This window comes from Alosa pseudoharengus, unplaced genomic scaffold, assembly GCF_046254945.1.
Source record: "Alosa pseudoharengus isolate Yale_2024_CS ecotype anadromous, Long Island Sound unplaced genomic scaffold, YU_APseudo_1.1 YU_APseudo_1.1_scf_24, whole genome shotgun sequence".
Taxonomy (NCBI): domain Eukaryota; kingdom Metazoa; phylum Chordata; class Actinopteri; order Clupeiformes; family Clupeidae; genus Alosa; species Alosa pseudoharengus.
The window spans coordinates 16,572,206-16,597,847 of NW_027468689.1; the positions used below are offsets into that span (position 1 = coordinate 16,572,206).

General features: G+C 45.2%; 1 protein-coding gene across 1 annotated transcript in view; it reads left to right on the forward strand.

Annotated features, from left to right (window-relative positions):
• The window catches only part of dnah9l (dynein, axonemal, heavy polypeptide 9 like), a gene marked incomplete at its 5' end in the record, with an annotated part of 52,480 nt that extends 30,231 nt beyond the window's left edge, over positions 1 to 22,249 (forward strand). The window contains 32 exon segments of the mRNA XM_076302473.1: positions 369 to 562; positions 1,368 to 1,530; positions 1,993 to 2,116; positions 3,103 to 3,245; positions 3,490 to 3,651; positions 3,950 to 4,183; positions 4,673 to 4,819; positions 5,120 to 5,233; positions 5,469 to 5,612; positions 6,180 to 6,362; positions 7,176 to 7,277; positions 7,636 to 7,770; positions 8,323 to 8,496; positions 8,788 to 9,023; positions 9,321 to 9,443; positions 10,857 to 11,061; positions 11,609 to 11,773; positions 12,126 to 12,266; positions 12,570 to 12,740; positions 14,167 to 14,289; positions 14,411 to 14,604; positions 15,295 to 15,443; positions 15,827 to 15,954; positions 16,241 to 16,468; positions 17,131 to 17,322; positions 17,520 to 17,639; positions 18,019 to 18,261; positions 19,507 to 19,689; positions 19,962 to 20,077; positions 20,556 to 20,668; positions 21,370 to 21,510; positions 22,002 to 22,249. Of these exon segments, the coding sequence (XP_076158588.1) occupies positions 369 to 562; positions 1,368 to 1,530; positions 1,993 to 2,116; positions 3,103 to 3,245; positions 3,490 to 3,651; positions 3,950 to 4,183; positions 4,673 to 4,819; positions 5,120 to 5,233; positions 5,469 to 5,612; positions 6,180 to 6,362; positions 7,176 to 7,277; positions 7,636 to 7,770; positions 8,323 to 8,496; positions 8,788 to 9,023; positions 9,321 to 9,443; positions 10,857 to 11,061; positions 11,609 to 11,773; positions 12,126 to 12,266; positions 12,570 to 12,740; positions 14,167 to 14,289; positions 14,411 to 14,604; positions 15,295 to 15,443; positions 15,827 to 15,954; positions 16,241 to 16,468; positions 17,131 to 17,322; positions 17,520 to 17,639; positions 18,019 to 18,261; positions 19,507 to 19,689; positions 19,962 to 20,077; positions 20,556 to 20,668; positions 21,370 to 21,510; positions 22,002 to 22,249 (5,238 nt within the window).
• Positions 22,250 to 25,642: the final 3,393 nt, after the last annotated feature.

Consider the following 25,642-nt stretch of genomic DNA (forward strand, 5'->3'; position numbering starts at 1 on the left):
AAAATCTATCTGGTGTGGGCATTTGCCCTTTGAAGCTGGTGGCATTACCATTGTTGCTGAGACAGTGGTATTAGTGACAAGATTCCCTCACTCTCCACCTCAAGCTGGTGTGTGGTGAGCATTCTGGCACATAATGGACGTGCATCACCCAGGAGGGTGCTACACATTGGTGATGGTTAGTGAGGTCCCCCCTTCCATGTGAAGTGCTTTAGGTGCCATGAAAAGTGCTATGTGTTGTTGTTGATGTTGATGTTGTTGTTGTTGTTGTTGTTGTTGTTGTTAGAAATTGTTCTCCCCTCTTTTCCCTTTCTGTTCTTTCTGCCCGGTCCTGTCCACTCTCTTTCCTGTCCACTCATGCCCTGCTCTAGGGGATAGATGAGTCCATCTTCATCCACCAGCCTCTGATCTACTGCCACTTTGCCCACGGTGTGCGGGAGCCGCGCTACTTCCGCGTGTCCGACTGGGAGAAGCTGCACAAGACCCTGAGCGACGCGCTGGAGCACTACAACGAGCTGCACGCCGTCATGGACCTGGTGCTGTTCGAGGAGGCCATGCAGCATGTGTGAGTGACCTCTTCTCTTCTCCTCTCTTTTCTTCTCTTCTTCCTTCCTCTCTTTTCTCTTTTCTTCTCTTCTTCCTTCCTCTCTTTTCTCGTTTCTTCTCTTCTTCCTTCCTCTCTTTTCTCGTTTCTCCTCTCTTTTCTTTTCTTCTCTTCTCTTCTCCCCTCTTCTCTTCTCTTCTCTTCTCCCCTCTTCTCTTCTCTTCTCTTATCCCCTCTTCTCTTCTCTTTTCTCCTTTCTTCTCTTCTCTTCTCCCCTCTTCTCTTTTCTCTTCTTCTCTCTTCTCTTCTCTTTTCATTTCTTCTCTTTTCTTCTTTTCTCTTCTCTTCTCTTTTCTTCTCTTCCCTCTTCTCTTCTCTTCTCTTCTCCCCTCTTCTCTTCTCATCTCATCTCAAAAGTACCTTAAGTTTTGTTGTCTTCTCCATTCTTCTAATCTACTCTCTTCTAATCTTATATTTTCTTTGTTTAAGTGGGTGGTTGTGTGTGTGTGTGTGTGTGTGTGTGTGTGTGTGTGTGTGTGTGTGTGTGCATGTGGGTATTTGTGTGATTGTGCACTCTCTGTTTGGTGTAAGTGTGGCAAACATTGGGTATCTTAAACAGTGAGTATCTATCTTGATCATCTGCGTGTGTGTGTGTGTGTGTGTGTGTGTGTGTGTGCATGTGGGTATTTGTGTGATTGTGCACTCTCTGTTTGGTGTAAGTGTGGCAAACATTGGGTATCTTAAACAGTGAGTATCTATCTTGATCATCTGCGTGTGTGTGTGTGTGTGTGTGTGTGTGTGTGTGTGTGTGTGGTGTATGCCCCAGGTGCCGTATCAGCCGTATCCTGGAGGCCCCCTATGGAAACGCGCTGCTCATCGGGGTGGGGGGCAGCGGGAAACAGAGTCTGTGCCGTCTGGCTGCCTTCATCAGCTCCCTGGAGGTCTTCCAGATCACCCTACGCAAGGGCTACGGCATTGGAGACCTCCGGGTGAGTCTCTATCACTTCAGTGTGTGTGTGTGTGTGTGTGTGTGTGTGTGTGTGTGTGTGTGTTTGTGTCTGTGCGTAGGTTTATGCTTTAACCACACACACATATTGTATGATTCTATATTTTTAAGAATTCTTATAAGTAAGAATTTTCACTTTGAAATGTAGTCTCAACAAATAGAAAGACTTTGGTAAAGTACAGATACATTAATAAGTTACTTTAGTACAGGAATGAATTACATCTACTTTGTTACTGTCCACCACTGAACAAGAAGCATTCTCTGCGTGCACATTAATACCATTAATAACTCTGCTTGCAGGCTGATAAGCCATTCTGTAATTTCAATTTAAAGTTTCTCTGCTAGCATTGTTGTTTTAGATAGTGTTGCCAAAGAACAAGGAACAGGAAAATAATAAACTGACTCTTTTTTTCCTTTTCTCTTTCCCCCCTCTCTTTCTGTTCAGAGTGACATTGCTGCCCTGTACATCAAAGTGGGAGTGAAGAACATTGGCACAGTGTTTCTGCACACTGATGCCCAGATCCCTGACGAGCGATTTCTGGTGCTCATCAATGACATGCTAGCCTCAGGTATGTCAAAAGCACCCACTGCGCACAACTGGCAGTAGCCGCACCACAGTCGAGTACAAGTGTCCACAGGGACCCGGGTTCAGTTCCGACCTAAGGGTCATCTCTCTCTCCTCGACTGACTTCCTGTCACTCTCAACTGATCAGACTACATTCAGTGACATTGGTCCAAAAAATATACTTAAAAAAACACGAGCACTTCCTGAATTTTCATTGGTCACACCGGTACGCCCTCTTTGTGTGACCGTCTTGTCTTAAGTTTCTAGTTTTTTTACCATTTTAAGTAAGCCTACATGAAGTCTTCAGAACTGATTCACAACAGCCTCTCCTTGACCAACTCTCTCTCTCATTCTCTCAAGCAACGGACCCGCCCCTCCCCGCCCCGCCCCTCCATACGTGTACATCAAAAGGATTGTTGTTGCTACATAGAAGATGGTTGACCGAATAGCAATTCAATCTGGTGTTCCATATGTGTGTTTGTTTCAGCAGTACACACCCTCCAGACCTCTCAGGTCTCAGGAGAAAAACCTGTTAGTAAAACCTGCTGTTAGAACTAAACATGGTGAAGCAGCTTTTAGCTGCTATGCGGCTCAGCTCTGGAACCAACTTTCGGATGACATTAAAATGGCCCCAACTGTAGCCAGTTTTAAATCTAGACTTAAGACCAAACTGCTCTCAGATGCTTTCAGCTAACTGCACTGAGTTATCATTTCTGAATCTGTCTTGAAAATGATTCTACCTTGTGTCTTTTATTTTGTCTTTTTAATCATTCTCTATTTTTAAATGATTTTACCTTGTGTGTTTTATGTTTTCTTTTTATTATGATCTTTACCTTTTGAACTATTCTTTGACTATATCGCCCTTCTATGCTTCTATTTGTTATTATTGTTTAGTTTTGTTTATGTAAAGCACATTGAATGACCTCTGTGTATGAAATGCGCTATATAAATAAACTTGACTTGACTTGACTGGACTTGTTTGCTGTGTAGGAGACATCCCTGACCTGTTCACGGAGGAGGAGGTGGACATGATTGTGGCGTCCATCCGACTGGAGCTCAGAGGCCTGGGACTGCTGGACACCAGGGAAAACTGCTGGAACTTCTTCATCGAGAGGATCAGACGGCAACTCAAGGTCATACACGCACGGCACGCACGCACGTCGCTCACTCACACACACACACACACACACACACACACACACACACACACACACACACAAACACACACACACACACACACACACACACACACACACCTAGTATATGCATATGCAGGATGGCAACAGCTCAGCACCATATGCGCTCACTCACTTTTCATCAAAATGATTCAGCCACAACCGGACGCTGAAACACGTGTTGCCGTGTCCCCCCTTGCAGGTGGTGCTGTGCTTCTCCCCGGTGGGTTTCACTCTGAGGACGAGGGCGCGTAAGTTCCCCGCCCTGGTCAACTGCACGGCCATCGACTGGTTCCATGCCTGGCCTCAGCTCGCACTGCAGTCTGTCAGCACCACCTTCATTGAGAAGATCAGCGGGCTGGAGGTATGTGTGTGTGTGTGTGTGTGTGTGTGTGTGTGTGTGTGTTTTTGTGGTGTTTCAACAGTCTTGGATGGTCAGCAGTCTGGAGCTGTGTGTGTGTGTGTGTGTGCGTGTGCGTGTGCGTGTGTGTCTGTCTGTATATGTTTGTGTATGTTTGTGTTTGTGTGGTGTTTCAACAGTCTGGAATGGTCAGCAGTCTGGAGGTGTGTGTGTGTGTGTGTGTGTGTGTGTGTGTGTGTGTGTGTGTGTGTGTGTGTGCGCGCGCGCAAAGCCTGATTCCCACCTCTTTCTACCCATGCAGCCTGAAGTGAAGGCCTCCATCAGCGAGTTCATCTCCTTCGCCCACACCAGCGTGAACGAGGTGAGCGTCAAGTACCAGCAGAACGAGAAGCACTTCAACTACACCACCCCCAAGAGCTTCCTGGAGTTCATGAAGCTCTACGGCAACCTGCTGGGGACAAAAAGGCGGGAGCTCACCCAGAAGATGGAGAGGCTGGAGAACGGTCTGCAGAAACTCCAGAGCACAGCGTCCCAGGTCAGGGAAGAGAGGGTTGCTGGGTCTTTCAGTTTTAGCTGCCCTTGTTTGTTTGACTTGACTTACATGGATGGCTATGTACTTGAATAAATGTGATTGTTGAAATGTGTCTTTTTCATTTTTTTTTAATCATATTTTGTCATTTTGTTAGATCTTTGTTAGTTTTACTCTACTACTACTCTACTTGATATGTGAGGTTTTTGGCACACAGTAGTTAGAAACGTTATTATCCCCTTGGGAATATTAGAGTGACAATGATCTCTCCAACTCTTCCTCTCTCCCTCCTTTACCCTTGTCTCACTCACCCTTTCCTCTCTCTCCTTCTGTCTTTCCCTGTCTTCCTTTCTGTCTTTTTCTCTTTCTCCCTCTCTCTCTCACTCTGTGTTGCAAAAGCACAAAACAAAACAATAACAATGAGAACTTAAGAACATTGAGGAAATCTCTCTATCTCTCTCTCTCTCTCTCTCTCTCTCTCTCTCTCTCTCTCAGGTGGAGGACCTGAAGGCTAAGCTGGCGGTGCAGGAGGTGGAGTTGCACCAGCGGAACAGCGACACAGAGGCCCTCATCGCAAAGATCGGACAGCAGACAGACAAACTCAACATAGAGAGGAGCACCGCAGACGCAGAGGAACAGAAAGTGTGTACACCACACACGCACACGCACACACGCGCACACACACACACACACACACACACACACACACACACACACACACACACACACACACACACACACACACACACACACACACACACACACATAAAATACCCCCCCCCCCCCCCCCCACATACACATACACACACACACACACACACACACACACACATAAAAGATTCCCCAAACACACACACACACACACACACACACACACACACATACACATTACTGACTTCTGATGAAAAATGTGTGTGTGTGTGTGTGTGTTTGCTCCGGCAGGTAGCTGCTATCCAGGCAGAGGTCAGTAAGCAGCAGCAGGAGAGTGAGAATGACCTGGCCAAGGCAGAGCCCGCCCTACAGGCAGCCAACGCAGCACTGAACACACTCAACCGGGTAAATACACACACACACACACACACACACACACATAGACACTGAAATACTTAAGTATTATCTGAACTTCATAATGAAAAACTATGTATGTAAAACTATGCTCATCTCTGTTCTGCTTACCTGCTCTCACCCCTTCTCTCTCTCTCTTTATCTCTCTGTCTTTCTCTCCCTTTCTCTCTCTCTTTCTCTCTCTCTCTCTCTCTCTCTCTCTGTCTATCTGTCTATCCCTGTCTAGCTGAATCTGACTGAACTGAGGACCTTCCCCAACCCTCCGGTCATCGTCACCAACGTCTCAGCCGCTGTGCTGGTGCTCCTGTCCCCCAGTGGACGCATCCCCAAAGACCGCAGCTGGAAGGCGGCTAAAGTGGTGATGAGCAAGGTGAGAGTGTGTGAGTGTGTGAGTGTGTGTGTGTGTGTGTGTGTGAGAGAGAGACAGAGAGAAAGAGATGAAATAGAGATTATCGGTGTGAAACTAAAAACAAAATAGGTAAGGAGCATTATAGATGTAGGTAGTGTGTGTGTGTGTGTGTGTGTGTGTGTGTGTGTGTGTGTGAGAGAGAGAGACAGAGAGAAAGAGATGAAAGAGAGATTATCGGTGTGAAACTAAAAACAAAATAGGTAAGGATCATAATAGACGTAGGTAGTATGTGTGTGTGTGTGTGTGTGTGTGTGTGTGTGTGTGTGTGTGTGTGTGTGTGTGTGTGTGTGTGTGTGGCTCGATAGTGATTTAAGCCCCCACCATCAACTTAAAGGCAGCGCTGCGACCGTTGAATTCAAAGCACCTAACCTTAACCCTAACATTAACCCTTGTCTAACCCTAGTACCTTCCATGCAGCACTGCCTCGAAGACGACTTAGGGGGCTTAAAACACCAAACACCGTGTGTGTGTGTGTGTGTGTGTGTGTGTGTGTGTGTGTGTGTGTGTGTGTGTGTGGGTGTGTTGTAGGTGGACGACTTCCTGCAGGCCCTGGTGAACTTTGATAAGGAGCACATCTCTGAGGCTACGGTGCGTGTGGTGAGAGACGAGTACCTGAGCGACCCCGAGTTCAACCCCGAGTTTGTGCGCCTCAAGTCCTCGGCCGCCGCAGGCCTCTGTGCCTGGGTCATCAACATCATACGCTTCCACGAGGTCAGGGGACTCTTCTCTCCTCTCTCTCCTCTTTTATGATGTTCTTCTGTTTTCTTCTCCAGCTTTCTTCTCTTCTCTCCACATTCCTCTTTCTTCTCCTCTCTGTTCCTCTCCTCTCTTCTCACAAAGTCTGTGCCATCAACATCACACAATATCTCCCTCCTCTCCTTTCCTCTATTCTGTTCTCTTTTCTCTCCGCTGTTCTGTTCTGCTCTTTCTCTCCTCTCCTCTCCTCCCCTCTTTCCCCAATATGTTCTGCTCTACTCATATCTCATGTGCTGTAAGGGCGCATACACACGACACTGTTTGGTCCGGACCCGAGTTCGTTTGGACTGATGGTTTGGTGATTTCTGGTTGTTGGGTCAGGGCTAGGGGGGAGTGATTGCACTCTGGTATGGTCCAGTTAAACGGACCCAGTGTGAAGGCAACCTATGTGTGTGTGTGCTGTGTCTCTACTGTAGTGTAACTCCCACCCCCCCTGTGTCTCCTCCACCATGCTGCCCTGGGCTACAGGTGTACGTAAGTAAGCCCTTACTGTAAAACACACAGATACTTGTCTGTCCTCCACACACCCAACAGCAGCATCTCAAAGAAGTACATTGTTAAGGTTTTTCGTAGGTGTTGCAAACTTGTGTATGTGTGTGTGTGTGTGTGTGTGTGTGTGTGTGTGTGTGTGTGTGTGTGTGTGTGTGTGTGTGTGTGTGTCTGTGTCTGTGTGTATGCTTATGTTTGTCTGTGGTGTGTGTGTGTGTGTGTGTGTGTGTGTGTGTGTGTGTGTGTGTGTGTGTGTGTGTGTGTGTGTGTGTGTTGCAGGTGTTCTGTGAGGTGGAAGTGAAGAGGCTGAGTCTTTCTCAGGCCAATGCTGATCTGGCTGAGGCCGCCGAGAAACTGGAGGTCATCAGAAAGAAGCTGACTGTGAGTCTCTCTCACTAATTTGCTTAATTTCCCTTTCTTTCTTTCTTTCTTTCTTTCTTTCTTTCTTTCTTTCTTTCTTTCTTTCTTTCCATCTTTCCATCTTGTTCTCTGTCTCAATCTATTCAGTCTCCCCTCCCTTTTAGACATTTCTTTTAGACTTTTCTTCTTCTCTCATCCTTTCTATCTCCCTCTCTTTTCCCCTTCATCTTTTACTCTTTCTTTTCTCTCTGTGTCCTTCATCACTCCATCTTCATCTCCCCATCTCTCATTCCCTCGCTGTCTCCCTTGCATGCATTATTCAGTAAATAGATTAGTATCAGTGTGTTTCTGTTTGTGTGTGTGTGTGTGTGTGTTGCAGGAGTTGGACAGCAGTCTGGACACACTAACAGAGGCATTTGAGAAGGCCACATCTGAGAAACTTCGCTGTCAAGATGAAGTCAACCGCACCAACAAAACCATTGAACTGGCCAACAGACTGGTGAAGGGCCTGGAGGTGTGTGTTATGGTTACGGTTATAGTCATGGTTATAGTTATTGGCAGATGTTTTTGGCTAAAGTGATGCACAACTATAACATTATATAACATATCATTATTATCAAAAACAAACAGTTGAAATTAGTCTCATGGCCTACATAAATCATTTTTAACAGAATATTAACAATAGCAAATTGTCACAGTAACAACAACCATAAAAACATACAATCCCTGACTATGCAAGGAGAACTACTGAATTAGATTCAAGGTATACAGAGGAGTCTTCAAATGCCTTTTAAAATCCCACTATCATCGCTAGAATGAAGACCAGTAGGTAAGTCATTCCACCAACGAATCACAGACAAAAAGAGTCTTGACTGTGACCTCTTAATGTTGTTGGAACACGTGTGTGTGTGTGCGTGTGTATGTGTGTGTGTGTATGTGTGTATGTGTGTGTGTGTGTGTGTGTGTGTGTGTGTGTGTGTGTGTGTATGTGTGTGTGTGTATGTGTGTGTGTGTGTGTGTGTGTGTGTGTGTGTGTGTGTGTGTGTGTGTGTGTGTGTGTGTGTAGTCGGAGAACGTGCGCTGGGCACACTCGGTGGCTCAGTACCATGAGCAGGAGCAGACTCTGTGTGGAGACGTTCTCCTCACTGCTGCATTCATCTCCTATGCCGGTTCCTTCTCCAAGAAGTACCGCCACGAACTACTCGAGAACCTCTGGAGACCCTTCCTCCGCAGCCAAAAGGTGTGTGTGTGTGTGTGTGTGTGTGTGTGTGTGTGTGTGTGTGTGTGTGTGTGTGTGTGTGTGTGTGAAGTGTGTTTACTGTATGATTGTACTGATTACTTTTAGTCTCCAATGACCCACTGATATGGTGGGTCATTGCTGCCAACGTTTTAAGAAAAGCCTCTTCTTGCCAGAATGTTCCCATCTCTCTACCCCCACCTTAATTATATCTATCTATCTATCTATCTATCTATCTATCTATCTATCTATCTATCTATCTATCAACCTCTCTCCTTTCTTTCTGTCTCTCAGGTTCCCATCCCCATGACCGAGGGCCTGGACCCAGTTTGCATGCTGACAGACGATGCCACCATCGCTCAGTGGAATAACGAGGGCTTGCCTGGCGATAAGATGTCCACCCAGAACGCTACCATCCTGACCAACTGCGAGCGCTGGCCCCTCCTCATCGACCCTCAGTTGCAGGGCATAAAATGGATCAAGAGTCGCTATGGCAATGACCTCAGGGTCATCAGCCTGGGACAGAAAGGGTGAGGAAAGAAGTGGTCAGGTTTAATGAGCCAATTATTTATTTGCGGATGTGGATATGATTGAACAGGAGGTGGTGTCAGGAGACACATGTAGTTCATGTTTGTATGTTGTTTGTATGCTTGTGTATTCATTGTTACTCATTGTACTCATTCATTCACACTTTCTATTGACAATGTGTGTGTGTGTGTGTGTGTGTGTGTGTGTGTGTGTGTGTGTGTGTGTGTGTGTGTGTGTGTGTGTGTGTGTGCATGTGTATCTGTGTGTGTGTGTGTGTGTGCATGTGTATCTGTGTGTAGGTATGTGGATGTGATTGAGCAGGCGGTGGTGACAGGAGACCCTGTGCTAATTGAGAACCTGGAGGAAACGGTGGACCCTGTCATAGACCCCCTGCTGGGACGACACACCATCAAGAAGGGCAGGTGAGGAGGCCACACCCCAGAGAGCCGTTTCAAAAACACACACACACACACACACACACACACACACACACACACACACTCGTACACTCACACACACACACACACTCGTACACTCACACACACAGGTCTATTTCCTTTCATGGGACCTTTCAAATATAAATTCACTAACTAACTACAACTACAACAACCAACAACATAAATCATGACTGTCTGATTTCTGATTCGTCTTAGGTTCTAAATTTGTCTTCTCTTCTTTTCTTCTCTTCTTTTCTCTTCCTTTTCTTCATCCTGTCTTTCCGTCGGCCTCTTCTAACCTCTCCCCATTGGCATGGACGGATTATGAACTTTCGGGCCCCTGGGCCCAGATATATTTAGGGCCCCCCACTAATTGTCGCATATGTGGGAGGGGGGGGGGGGGGTTGGGGGTCCTCCCCTAGATTTTTTTACATTTGTTAGAGGGGATGCAACCCCTCTGTTGAAATCCGGAGACTTCTTCTTCTTATTATTTTTATTTTTACCTTTTTGTGAGCGCTATTCAGCCCAAACCGCTTAACGTACAAATTTGGTTCAAACACCGTTCCGTAGATCTTCCAAGGCTTTACCGTCCTATCCGTTTTTCATTTTTGAGAAGTTTATACTTTTTGAAATATTTGTAATTAAAAGTATATTTTCCCCCATAGACTTGAATGGGGGCTGTGATGTCATAAAAGAGCCAGCTGCGCTCGTTAAGTAGTTCTCAGAGCAGTTCCCAGGCTAATCAGAACACTGGCACAGGTGTCACCTGTGAGGAATTCAACTGTCTCAGCTTCTAAGCATACAATCTAGCTCTACCTGAACTACACATCCTGTTAAAGTGTTTCCTGTGTGTCAAAAAAGTCCCAGCCATATCTCATGCATTCAGCATTATATCTCCAGAACGGCTTGATGTACATGCTTCAAATTTGGTACGAGTGTTTTTATGGACTCAAAGGTGAAGTGAGTTGATGTTGGAGGTTGAAGGTCAAATGTCAAGGTCAAAAACACCTTGAGTGTGATATCTCAAGAATGCCATGTCTCACAAGATTCAAATTTGGTTACTCCAAAAGCACCTTTGCAGGTATCACAATTACCCTACCAACCAGCAGCAAGCTCAACAGCCCCACCAACACACTCTAACCAGCAGATTGCATCCCCTCGTGTAATTCCTCGGAATTGCATTTCTAGTTTGATGTGATTTCCTGTATTCTAGTGCATTTTGGGGATGGCCAATACTTTAATTCAATCAGATTCATAGCCCACATCCTGATTTGTTGATATTGAGGCAGTGATTCCATGCAATGGCTTGGGCTTCAGGGCCCCCTGACCCCTTGGGCCCCTGGGCCTGGGCCCGGTAGGCCTGTGCAGTAATCCATCCCTGCCCATTGGACCCCGTAGGTGTATTAAAGTGGGAGATAAGGAGTGCTTTTTCCACCCGGACTTCCGGCTCATCCTGCACACCAAGCTGGCCAACCCGCACTACAAGCCCGAGATCCAGGCCCAGACCACCCTCATCAACTTCACCGTGACCCGCGACGGCCTGGAGGACCAGCTGCTCGCCCAGGTGGTCAACCTGGAGAGACCCGACCTGGAGCGGCTCAAGGTGGGTGGGCACGCAGGCCTCTCTATTGTCCATCGACTCTTTAAATAGAGTTTAGTATGTAGTGCTTACTCACACACACACACACACGCACACACACACACACACACACACACACACACACACACACACACACACACACACACACACACACACACACACATACACACACACACACACTCCTTGCACTTGTCCTATTTAAATAGAGTAAAGTACTCAAAGGTCTTCTATTTCTATTGTACAATTGTTGCTTGAGATAAGTGTCTGCCCTTCCAGTACAGGACTGTGTGAATGCAATGTATGCACGCATATAGTCCATGTATGCATGCGTGTATGTATGCAATGAATGCATGCTTATAGTCCATGGTGTACTTGATGATCCCACTACTAATTTATATCTGGTACCCATATAATAACTTTATATTTATATATGATATTTTGTGCATAGGGCTGACCAAACTCTGTGTGTGTATGTGTGTGTGTGTGTGTGTGTGTGTGTGTGTGTGTGTGTGTGTGTGTGTGTGTGTGTCCTATGTCCATCTCTCCCCAGTCGGAGCTGACTAAGCAGCAGAACACGTTTAAGATTGAGGTGAAGCAGCTGGAGGACGAGCTCCTCACACGTCTGTCTGCCGCAGAGAGCAACTTCCTGGGTGACAACGTGCTCGTGGAGAAGCTGGAGACCACCAAACACACCGCCGCAGAGATAGAGATGAAGGTGTGTGTGTGTGAATGTGTGTGTGTGTTTATGTTTGCCTTATGACCTACTGCTAATGTTGAGATGCCAGCAGGTTTGTGTATTTACAGTATGTACAGGACACAGTGTCCTGAGAAAGAATAAAAGTGTTGAATAGGATGAATTTGTGTGTGTGTGTGTGCATGTGTGTGCGTGCGCGTGGGTGCGTGCGCATGTGTGTGCGCGTGGGTGCGTGCGTACGTGCCTGTGTGTGTGTCTGTGCGTATGTGCATGCGTGTTTGCGTGCGTGCGTACGTGCGTGTGTGTGTGCGTGCGTGCTTACGTGCGTGCGTGTGTGCGTGCGTGCCTGCGTGCGTGTGTGTGTGTGTGTCAGGTCCTGGAGGCGAAGGTGAATGAGGTGAAGATAAATGAGGCCCGTGAGCACTACAGACCCGTCGCTGTCAGAGCTTCACTGCTCTACTTCATCATGAACGACCTCAACAAGATCAACCCCATGTACCAGTTCTCCCTAAAGGTCTGTCTCTCGCTCTCTCTCTCTCTGTGTGTGTGTGTGTGTGTGTGTGTGTGTGTTTGTTTTGTATCGCAATACACCACTGGGTGCCCTACAGGGAAGTTTTTGTTTTGCTGTAGAGTGCTCTGTTCTTGTAATCTCTCTCTGTGTGTGTGTGTGTGTGTGTGTGTGTGTGTCCATCCACTGCTACCCATGATCTGGGCCAAATATAAAATTATTTCTATTCTTTGTTTTCATGCGCTCCCTCTCTCTCTCCCTCTCTCTCTCCCTCTTTTGCTTCTCTCTCTCTCTCTCTCTCTCTCTCAGGCATTTAACGTGGTGTTCCATAAAGCGGTGGAGGTGTCGGAAGCGAGTGTGGACGTGCACAGCAGAGTAAACACGCTCATTGACTGCATCACCTACTCCACCTTTAACTACATCAACAGGGGCCTGTTTGAGAGGGACAAGCTCACCTTCACGGCACAGCTGGCATTTCAGGTAGCGCACACAAACCCACACACACAAACACACACACACACACTAATACACAAATAGACACACATACACAGACCAGGGTTTCCGTTGTCCGGTAATTACCGGACATTGGCCGGAAAAAAAATTAAATGTCCGACAAAATTAAATCTCTCCGGTCAAATTGTCCGATTGAAATTGGCTAATAATCCCGTCCCCTAACGCAATCTGAATTTGAGAATAAGCCTTAATATGTAAACCTATATTATACATCCTCTAGCTATGTTTTTAAAAGAACTGGCTCTATCGTTTGAAAAGTAAGCTATTAAACAACACGCATAGCCTATGCTGCATTTCAAATAGGAAGCGCACGCTTAAAACGTGGCGGTTCAAACATGGCCAGGCCCAGGCAGACTAGCCTTAAATGTTTTTTCAGAGGCCAGACGCGATGGATGATAATAAATTGGTAACGTCTGAAGCCTCAGATGTCCGGTCAACTCCACCACCACCAGATAAAAAGCAGAAGTGTCGGGCTTATGTCGGAATCAGTGACATTGGAAGTGGAGTTGCGGGGGGTGGTGCCGCTCCAATACACTGTCATTCTCCGTGTAGCCTACACTGGACATGCAAAGTGTTCTTTACCCAAAGCATACAGTAGGCCTATGCGTCTCTGTCTATGATCTGCAGAGTTAGGGCCTCCTCGACGAGGAGATTACCGGTCCGCGGATAATTTCTGGCACAATTAAACGGTATCATTGAACCGCGACCGAAAGAAAAAGAAACTAAACATTTCCCAGAATAGGAAACATTTCTTAATTTATTGTTATCAAATAAAGAGGCATATATTATTAGGGGGTAGTGGTGTGAGCGCTCATTCTTGTGTGTGCGCATCTGTGTAAGTTAAACAGTCACCACTGGAGATAACGTGGGTAGCAGCAACAAACAACATAGCCTTTTTAAAACAACGAACGAAGCGGACTCTTGCTGACCATGTAAAGATACTGGCTAGATCTTGTTAGGCATGTTTAAGTTAGGCTAATGAACATGTTGCATATACAGCCTGATTATGTCATTCTTTAAGCTACATAGCCTGTCTCCAGTTTTCCTCAATTTGACTAATTAAGAAGCGATAATAGGATATTTGGCATATCATCAAAATGTCCGGAAAACGATACCTCTGCCGGTCACTTTGACCGGCACCATTTTTTTCTAGCGGAAACTCTGACACAGACATACATACATACATACACACACAGACACTTACACACTGACATTATGTCATATGTATTCCTATTCAGCAGTAAAACTTTTTGTTGTGTGCGTGTGTGCGTGTGTGTGTGTATGTGTGCATACGTGTGTGTGTGTGTGTGTGCTTGCATGTATGTGTATGTGTGGATACGGGCGTGTGTGTGTGTGTGTGTGTGTGTGTGTGTGTGTGTTCGTTTTTTCACAGCTGCTGTTGATGAGTAAGGAGATTGGTGCACGGGAGCTGGACTTCCTGCTCAGGTTTAATGTGGACCACAGCTACAGCAGTCCCGTTGACTTCCTGCCCAACTCCGCCTGGAGCGCCATCAAGGTACACACACACACACACACACACACACACTCCAACACACACACAGTTACACACAGTTTAATAGACACGTGAAAGCTACATACCCTTACACTCATCTGTTTCTGCATATATCGTTTCCAAGACGATGAGCTTCACCGATGAATTCCGCGGTCTGGAGCGGGACATCGAGGGCTCACCCAAACGCTGGAAGAAGGTGGTGGAGTCGGAGTGTCCAGAGAAGGAGAAACTCCCGCAGGAGTGGAAGACCAAGAGCTCCCTGCAGAAACTCATCATGATGCGTGCGCTACGTCCAGACAGGATGACCTACGCCGTCAGGTAGGAAGACACACATGCACACGCATACGGCAGCACACACACACACACACACACACACACACACACACACACACACACACACACACACACACACACACACACACACAAGTGACATACTCATACACACACACATTATCAGCATTTTATACCTACCTACACCATAACACATTAATGTCTGTTCTTTTTAGTGCTTTAATAGTCTTCACTGTGCGTGAATAGCCTTTATAGACCACCAGCAGTCTTTAATAGTCTTTACTGTGTGTGAATAGCCTTTATAGTCCAGCAGCAGTCTTTAATAGTCTTTACTGTGTGTGAATAGCTTTTATAGTCCAGCAGCAGTCTTTAATAGTCTTTACTGTGTGTGAATAGCCTTTATAGACCACCAGCAGTCTTTAATAGTCTTTACTGTGTGTGAATAGCCTTTATAGACCAACAGCAGTCTTTAATAGTCTTTACTGTGTGTGAATAGCCTTTATAGTCCAGCAGCAGTCTTAAATAGTCTTTACTGTGTGTGAATAGCTTTTATAGTCCAGCAGCAGTCTTTAATAGTCTTTACTGTGTGTGAATAGCTTTTATAGTCCAGCAGCAGTCTTTAATAGTCTTTACTGTGTGTGAATAGCTTTTATAGTCCAGCAGCAGTCTTTAATAGTCTTTCTAGCGCACACTAATGGCCAGTGTGATGGGCTGCAGGAACTTTGTGGAGGAGAAGCTGGGGGTGAAGTACACGGAGGGCCGTAAGACGGAGTTCGCCAAGTCCTTCAGGGAGAGCGGCCCTGGCTCGCCAGTCTTCTTCATCCTCTCCCCCGGGGTCGACCCCCTCAAGGACGTAGAGTCCCTGGGTACACACACACACACACACACACACACACACACACACACACACACACACACACACTCACACAAACACGCCCACTTCACCTCATTACATGTACTCACGCACACACACTCTCTCTCTTTTGCAGACACACACACACAGGTCCTTTCTAAAGCCCCTGGCTGTTATATTAAGGCATTTGATCAAAGCATTTTGTTATTCCCATAGAGCTCTATTAGTCTATACATTTCAGTATTCACAAACAACAACAACTCAAAACCACAAACAGGTATCCACTGGAAATACCCTGGTGTGTGTGGAGTGGGATCTTCACCATAGACTTGAGCACTAGCAATAGCCTGGTGTCTGTGTGTTTGTATGTGTGTGTGTGTGTGTGTGTGTGTGTAGGTAAGAAGCTTGGCTTCACCATAGACCTGGGCAAACTGCACAATGTGTCTCTTGGACAAGGACAGGAGGCTGTTGCTGAAGTTGCCATGGAGAAGGCCTCCAAGGAAGGCCACTGGGTCATACTACAGGTGAGAGGTCAACCTTGATTTTAGAGACCAGTTTTCATTAGGGTCACATTGGAGCAAACAGATTACATGGACAATAGTCAAAGCTTTTAAACAGAAGTTGCATTTGTGTGTGTGTGCGCGCAAAAATATGAGTGTGTTTACATATGTGTGAGTGAGCATTCAAGTGTTCCTGTCGGTATGTGTATGTGATGCGTATTTTTGCTTAAAATGTGTTTGTTCCTCTATCTCTCTCTCTCTCACACACACACACACACACACACACACACACACACACACACAAACATAGAATATCCACCTGGTGGCTAAGTGGCTGGGCACCCTGGAGAAGCTTCTGGAACGCTACAGCGAGGGCAGTCACCATGACTACCGGGTGTTCATGAGCGCAGAGCCGGCGCCCACCCCTCAGGAGCACATCATCCCACAGGGCATTCTGGAAAATTCCATCAAGATCACCAACGAGCCGCCCACTGGCATGCTGGCCAACGTACACGCTGCTCTGGACAACTTCGACCAGGTGACCTTTGACCCAGTACATGTCATTCCAGTATTCTACTGTAAAAGACATCCTGTTATATGACCATTTCAGTAGCCATACCATAACCAGTCAAATAACCATATGGTAATTTAGCCTGAGCACTTTTTCATTGCATTTGACACTGTCATGCAGTTATGTTGTCTGACCACCTCATTGTTAGAAGACATATCCTGTATACTCACTACTAGTCAAAAGTTTGGAGACACTTAGACATTTCTATTCCACTCCATTATAGACAGAATACCAGCTGAGATCATTTGCATTGTTTTTTTACTCAGGGCAGCAGTTTTCAGATTACATTATATACTTACATAATTGCATAATGGTTCTCCAATGTTTTCTCAGTTATCCTTTTAAAATGATATCAGATTAGTTAACAGAATGTGCCTTTGCAACATTGGATGGATTATTGCTGAGAATGGGCAATGTAGATATTGCATTAAAGATCAGCCATTTCTTTCTACAACAGTCGAGAACCCTTTTGCAATTATTAAAGCACATAATGCCCTGATCAATTTTTTTTTATATATCAGCTGGTATTCTGTCTATAATGGAGTGGAATGGACATTTCTAAGTAAGTGTCTCCAAACTTTTGACTGGTAGTGTGTGTGTGTATTCTTTGTGTGTGTGTGTGTGTTCAGGACATGCTGGACCAGTGCTCACGTGAGCAGGAGTTTAAGACCATCCTCTTCTCCCTATGTTACTTTCACGCCTGTGTTGCCGAGCGACGCAAGTTTGGACCACAGGGTTGGAACAGGAAGTATCCCTTCAACACCGGAGACCTCACCATCTCCGTCAGTGTCCTCTACAACTACCTGGAGGCCAATGCACAGGTGTGTGTGTGTGTGTGTGTGTGTAGTATTTATGGTTAGTCTAAGGTCTTCTTTTGCACTGTAGCTTGAATGTCAGTCATGTTTAAGTTGCTTTAGATAAAAGCATCAGCTAAACATATAAATGTCAATGTTAAATGTACCTAGAGGCCAATGCAAAACTGTGTGTGTGTGTGTGTGTGTAATATCTTGATTGTTAGGTTCCCTGGGAGGACCTTAGGTATCTCTTTGGTGAGATCATGTACGGCGGTCACATTACTGATGACTGGGACAGAAGACTCTGCCGCACTTACCTGGAGGAGTATATGCAGCCCAATCAAGTAACTTAAGCGTGCACACACACACACACACACACACACACACACACACACACACACACACACACACACACACACACACACACACACACACACACACACACACACACACACATACATTTACCCCTGAACCAACATGTGCCAGAGTACTTTTGCAGAAAAGACACAGACACATACACACACTCCTATAGGGCACATTCACACTAAAGCTTTTGGTCCGGACCAAGTGTGAAGCACACGTACTGTACATGTACACCTACCTGGACAGACGTATGCAACCACACACACACACACACACACACACACACACACACACACACACACACACACACAGAAACACATACAGACACACACACACACTCATGCCTCTTCCCCTCCCCAGTTTGACCGTAAGCTGTCTCTAGCCCCGGGCTTTGTGGTGCCCTCCAACCTGGACTACCAGGGCTACCACACGTACGTGGACGAGATGCTGCCCCACGAGAGCCCCGTCCACTACGGCCTGCACCCCAACGCCGAGATCGAGTTCCTCACCGTCACGTCCGACGCCCTCTTCCACACGCTGCTGGAGCTGCAGTCCAGGGACTCAGCCATGGGCGAGGGCACCTCCCAGACCACAGAGGAGAAGGTAGGTGTTTGGTCGTGTGTGTGTGTGTGTGTGTGTGTGTGTGTGTGTGTTTGTGTGTGTGTGTGTGTGTGTTTGTGTGTGTGTATGTGCGTGCGTGTATGTGTGTGTGTGTGTGAGAGGGAGAGAGATGGAGATGGAGAGTGTTTGTTTTTTTTGTATGTGAGTATTTCATATTCCATATTTTCTCAATAAAAAGAGGTTTAAAAAAAAAAAAACATGAGATTTCTCAGTACACAAGTTGATGGATGGACTTATAAACACCCACAGCCACACATGAGAGGTTTCTCAGCACAGCAGTGATGCACAGGCTGATCTGAAATAAGTGGCTGCCAGTGGTCACCTGTGGTTACGAGTGAAATAAAAATATTTGAGTCAGCTGCGTCACGCTGTGTGAACTGAGAATGGAGCTATAGACAATGTGGGAAAAGTCGAGGATGGAAGAATTCAAAATAAGGTTGGCTGCTTTCTGCAATAAACACATTTCCAGAGCTTTATTTCTTACTTCAGAGCTAATGAAAGTAAGTCAGCCCTTGCATAAAGAAATAGGCTAAATCTACACAAGTTGCCAATTTCAAAGTAGCCTAAAAACAGTACAGACCAAATGTAATGGACTGGGCTATGATTCAAGGTAGTAGCCTATGACTAAAAGGCTCATTGAAGCTGGTTTTAACTGGCTATTAATTAATGTCAACAATCTTGGACCTAATAATAATAATAATGTTGCTGACCCTACCGTGTTGTTTCCTACATATCCCATAATAACCCAAACAGCCTACCTCGAGGCTAAATTGCCATACACCCTAACCTATGTAAGGACTAAAGAAGATGGTGTTTGTGCTGCATTTGTTTTACTAAAGGATGTCAGAAATGCTTTAGGTTCGCTAAGCTTTCTTTTGTGATGTTTGACAGAAACATACAGTATACATTGATGCTCAAATGATGCACAAATGACTATGCACCAGGTACACACTTTAAAAAAAAAAAACAGGTTGGGTTTAGGGCCAGGCATAATTATCTCTTATAATAATGCTATCAGCATGAGTTGCAGTCGGATTGAGTTATTGCATCAGGTGAGTTTGGGTCGCCCGTGAAATGATCTGTGCATCACTGAGGTGTACACACACACGCCGTAAGCGACTTCTCAGTGTGCCTAGCCACATTATTTTGATTGAAGGGATAGAAGAGAAACAGATTAGCATGCTGAACAGGCAAAATTAAATTCATAGCAGTAGTTTTTGGCTTCAGGTAAAAACCATCCTGGACGACATCTTGGAGAAACTGCCGGAAGAATACAACATGTCGGATATCTCATCGAAGACGGCCGAGCGCTCCCCATACATCTTGGTGTGCTTCCAGGAGTGTGAGCGCATGAACACCCTTATTCATGAAATACGCCGCTCACTCAAGGAGCTGGACCTTGGCCTCAAGGTGTGTGTATGTATGTGTGCATGTGTGTTTGCCTTTCATTTTATATGTGTTTTATCTCTGTATTTGTTTGTGCATGTGTTTGTGTGTGTTTGTAAGTAGGTATCCCTAACGTGAGTATAAAGAAAATATGGAACTTTTAGTCTACTTTTAATGAATAGAGAAGTGGCATGTTTCATTCTTTTCCAAACATTTCTTTTCCCTCTTTCTTTCTCTCTCCCCCTCATCCTTTCTCTGTCTCTCTCTCTCTCTCTTCTATCCTCCCCCTCTCTCAGGGAGAGTTGGCTATTTCCACAGAAATGGAGCAGCTGCAAACAGCTCTGTTCTTTGATAACGTTCCCGACACCTGGACCAAGCTGGCATACCCATCCACCTACAGCTTGGCACTGTGGTGAGCAGCAGATAAGACACACACACACACACACACACACACACACACACACACACACACACACACACACACACACACACACTCTGACTCACAAGCTCTCCAACACACACTTTATCCGTCATGCGCAGGTGGGCACTCACTCACACACACACACACAGTCACTCAAACTCTGAAACACGCACCCTTCTCTCCAACACACACTTTATCCCTCTATCATGCGACACACACACACACACACACACTTGTTCCACACCTACACCCATAGGCAACTTGCAGCAGCTGTGGAGTTGTTTTCCTCTGTCCCATATCGCTCCCTCCGTATTTTGATCACATGCTAATTAGTGCTTGTGTACAGCTTTGAATATTGAAATGTTTCAAAGTATGCAGGTCATAACTTTCTCTCTCTCTCTCTCTCTCTCTCTCTCTCTTTCTGTGTGTGTGTGTGTGTGTGTGTGTGTGTGTGTGTGTGTGTTTGTAGGTATCACGACCTGCTGCTGCGTTGTCGAGAGCTTGACAGCTGGACTCAGGATTTGGCTCTGCCCAATGTGGTGTGGCTGTCTGGCCTCTTCAACCCTCAATCATTCCTCACAGGTACACACACACACACCCACCCACATACACGAGCGCACACTCACACACACACATACATGCGCGCGCGCGCACACACACACACACGCACACGCAGTGGGGTTCAAAAGTCTGAGTCTACTTCTTGTGATATAATGAAATGTTTTGCTTTCCTAGTCTTCAACTGCCCCTGTCCAATTTCAGTTGATGGTGTTCAGTCAGCAGGTTCTTGCACAGCTTTATGGTGTGCTGGAGTAGGAATCCCCCACTGCTTATCTGACAACTTTTCGCCCACTATGATTGGCTCACTGATTGTCTGATGGGTATAACCCAGCAGTGATTGGCTCACTGACTGTCTAATGGGTACCTGTATTATTAATCTGTAATTATTAGCTCCTTGATTGTCTGATGGGTATTACTCACCTGTGATTGGCTCCTTGGTTGTCTGATTGGCGTCACCCATCTGTGATGCGAGTGGCCTCCAACATAAAACCGGACAAAAATCACAGCTTCTAACGCAACTCTGGGAGCTTTAGGCTGAAGTTGTCACAGTACGGCTAGTGCTGATATGCTATTGGCTTTTGTGCGTTCAATGGGCGAAGCTTAGTGTTAGGTCAATTGGCTGACTGATCGTCTAATGGTTGTTATTCCGGCCCGATTGGTTGACTGGTTACACTGATCCTTGTTACCCATCTGTGATTGGCTAACTGATTTGCACTGTCCAGCTGTGATGCAGAGCCTGGCCAGGAAGAACGAGTGGCCTCTGGACAAGATGAACCTGACTGTGGATGTCACTAAGAAGTTCAAAGAAGAGTTCAACCAGCCAGCAAGAGAGGGGGCGTATGTCTACGGACTTTACATGGAGGGTCAGTATGTGTGTGTGCGCACACATCTGTGTGTGTGTGTGTGTGTGTGTAAAGAGTATGTCCTTTCCATTCCTGAGGAAACTTGCGGAAAATATAGTAAATACTAGTAAAAGTGAGCCAACAAAAAAAAAACCTTCTGTTACTTCTCTGTGCATTCACAATCAGTACAAATGGCAGTGCAGATTAAGACGAGGCGATATAGGCAGATATTGACTTGGGACTATAAAAGTAATTAGGGATTTTGTTGTTGTTGTTGTTGGCTCACTTTTACTCATGACACACTATTCGACGACAAGACATTCCATTCACTATGCTAAGCTAAGCTAGCGGGGGCGCTGCCGGACTAAGACAATGCCTACACGGAGACAAAAATGCTTTTGCTCACTTATCTAACTATGGGAGACGGTGAATAACCCAGTTTCATAAAACGGTGGCGTGTTCCTTTAAGTTCTACATACGTCCCTCACTGACCCCTCCTCTACATGACCCAGGTGCACGATGGGACACTCAGGGCGGGAACATCACAGAAGCGCTCCTGAAGGACCTGACTCCCAGCATGCCCGTGATCTTCGTACGGGCGATGCCCAACGACCGCCAGGAGACGCGCAACACCTACGAGTGCCCCGTCTACAAGACCAAGCTTCGCGGCAACACCTACATCTGGACGTTCAGCCTCAAGACCCGCGAGAGGCCAGCCAAGTGGGTACTAGCAGGAGTGTCCCTGCTGCTCAGTGTATGAGGGAGAGAGGGATGAAGAGAAGGAGGGAGGAGAGAGGGAGGGATAGAGGGGAAGGAAAGGAGCGCTGGCACAGTTACCTTTCTTATCAATATGAAAGAGGGTGAGAGAGAGAGAGAGAGAGAGAGAGAGCGAGAGAGAGATAGAACAGGGCAGAGAGAGAGAGGAAGGGAGGGAGAAAGAGAGATGGTGCGGGGGCAGAAAGAGAGAGAGAAAAATATATAGAATGGAGAATAAATAGAGGGGAGGGAAGGAGATAAAGAGGCCTGCCATGTTGGAGCAGACATCAGTGGCCTTCTTGCTCAGTACATGACAACCAACTAAAGAGAGGGAGGGAGAGAGCAGAAGTGAAAGAGTGAGAGAGAGAGAGACAGAAAGACCAGACGGTAGAATGGCGTTCTGACCATGAAGAGGGTCTACATAAGTTTTGTTTACCTGTGTTGACGTACAGTAGCCCAGGAAAGTATTATCCAAACCCAGTTAAAGTAAAAGTGAATTCAAAAAGTATGTTTGTCAAGTAAAGACATGGCTTCTGTCCGTGGAGTTATGTAGAGAAATACCTCAGTATGTTACAGGTGAGTGTGTTAAGTGATATTTATATCATGTTTTCTCATGTTTGTGGAGCTATGTTAGAGGTATTCTTGTAATAAACTAATATTACTTTATTATATTGCTCTGATGACTTGAATACTACAGTTCAGTTTATGTTGTCTCTTTTTGATAGATTTGGTCATTACAAACTCCTGTCTTTTTTTCCACAAAAATACAACCAAAACAACAAATTCACGCTTCAGTTTTCTTCTTTAGGCATTCAGTTTATTCCTTTATACAGTTACTCAAATGTGTTTCATCAAGTCTGTTATATTCACAATATACACATTATATATAATTCATATCAATATATATTCAAGAAATTAAACATTCAAATTAGCAGTTATGTTTTGCATTGTATAAAATACAGTGGCAAACATTTTTCCTTTTTTTATTATTTAAAAATGCATAAAAACAACGGAACAGCAGTAGATTTTTAAAAAGTGACATATTTTACCTTTGATGTTCTCCAGTACAACAATGTCAATGTCATGTCTTTTTGTGCAAAACTTTGCAAATTTGTATAGTATAGTATACCTCCCTACAACAATGATCCTCAGTGTTCAGTGATTGGACGCGAGGTGGACGCAAGGGTGTTGGGGGGTGTTGGAAGGGAAGGTGGGGGCACAGCAAGGTTTCTGACCCCAACCCCCCCATAATGGAAGCAATACGTGGCATGTTTATGTCACACCTCTCTACACCCCACCTCTTATGGAAAGCCTTGCATAGCCAGACTAGCCATTACATTAACATACGCATCTAGAGACAACTGTAGAAAAATGTGGCCTTCGTGTGAACCATGGGAAAAAATTACAGCATTAAAGGGCACTAATTTTATCTTTTTAACAGTGTGGCATGGGGGGGGGGGGGGGGGTGTCATTTGATTGGTTGCTGAGCTCAAGTGTCAACAATCTTTCACCAGAATTGAGGCTTCCACCTTTTATGTCAATACAGATCCCCTGTTCAGTTCTCAAACACTTCCTGAGGCAGCACAGGAGAAAGAGATTAGCACACTTGAGATAGCCCTGACAAGTCGTCTCGTTGCTTAAACAGAGTTAAGTCATGTGAACGCACACTGTCTAGTTTATGTGTGTGATAAAAATAGTCAAAGCAACAAGATAACTTGACTGGGTTATCTGGAGAGTGCTAAACTTTTTTTCTACAATGAGCACTTGAAAGACAGGGGCTTTACAGGGGATATACATGCAGAGGTTAGCAATGGACAGCTGACCCTATAAATGTAACCAAATGGAACAAGTAACCTACATATGGGCAGAGCATGGGTTGTGTAGATTTAGGTTCAACATGCTTTTGGGCCACAATTTCAATGAGTTGTCTCCAGTGGACTCCTTGAGACTACTGCAAGATTAAACATAACTGATACAGCTCCCATCTAAATTAATCACTGTAATCGTGACACGAGGCCAATGAAAAAAAAACCCAGACTGCTCTGGCATAATGCGTTAAAGGCTTAGTCCACGATTCCAACAAGGTGACACAGACTGAGCCATGCACTATTTCAACCAGTACATGTTGCGGACTGTGCCTTAAAAATGATTTTACTAATGTTGGGTATGGGTATTTTCACAGACTCTATTCTTATTTTTTTGTTGTTACTTTTCAATTTCTTGTGTATTCGTGCAATCTTGATACAACTGAATCAGAATGTGACCAGGCAATCAGGTACTGATTTGTTATTTGAACTGTGTATTAAAAATGTAAACTTGGCTTTCTGTAACCCCCACGATTTAGAAAATCTACTAAAGAAACACAACTGTCCATCAGCATTAAGTACAGGTTCAGTCTAGATGCCCACTATGTAATACTGACCTCATAATCATACCTTTTCAGCATGTCCAAAAAGCTGTCAAACAAAAACCATCTGGCTGCTTGACCCTCTACACAAAACAGTGAGATGAGAATATATAGTTTTATGTGCATTATACAGTATATGTTGTAAAACTAACATGACTAGACTTGTTTAGTTGAAACATGCGATTCAGTCATTCGATCCTGACACATATATTGTTCCACTATCTAAGTTATAGATGAAAAGATGCATACACGTTTACACAATTCCATAGTGGAATCCTTAAAGGAAAATTCCGGTTTTTAGCACTTTAAGGCCCTTTTCTGGTTTGTTTTTCGATGAACTAGAGTGGTGGACACCGACATTTTGACGATTGGTCCTGTCTCGACTTTTCTGACTCGTTTTTAATCGCCTTTGACTGCTCAGGGTGGCTACCAACAGGCATACTGTAGTAGGCTACTCAAACATGTCCTAAAACAACCCTTAACGTTCGTTTTCAAAACTGTGCAACTCACCGAGTGGTTAGTGGTGTTTGTTGATGTTCCAAAACAAGTAGCGTAGCGAAATACAGTTTCTGTCGTGTTTTATTTGCCATTTTGTAAAATCCCATTGATTTCTGTTGGAAGACTCATTGCACGTTGATATTACTGCGCCACCGTCTATGCTTCAGGTTCAAATATTGAGCGGAAGTTTATACACGGTTGGGAGGTGTCTGAATAAATAGTTCCACAATAGGCCTAGCAAATAAGATGGCTGGAAATCATACATTGGGCCGATATATAATTTGCTTTTAATAGTCAACGAACTCCACTATGAGAATATGAAAGTTGCACAGTTTTGAAAACAAACGTTAAGGGTTGTTTTAGGACATGTTTGAGTAGCCTACAGTATGCCTGTTGGCAGCCACCCTGAGCAGTCAAAGGCGATTCAAAACGAGTCAGAAAAGTCGAGACAGGACCAATCGTCAAAATTTCGGTGTCCACCAATCTAGTTCA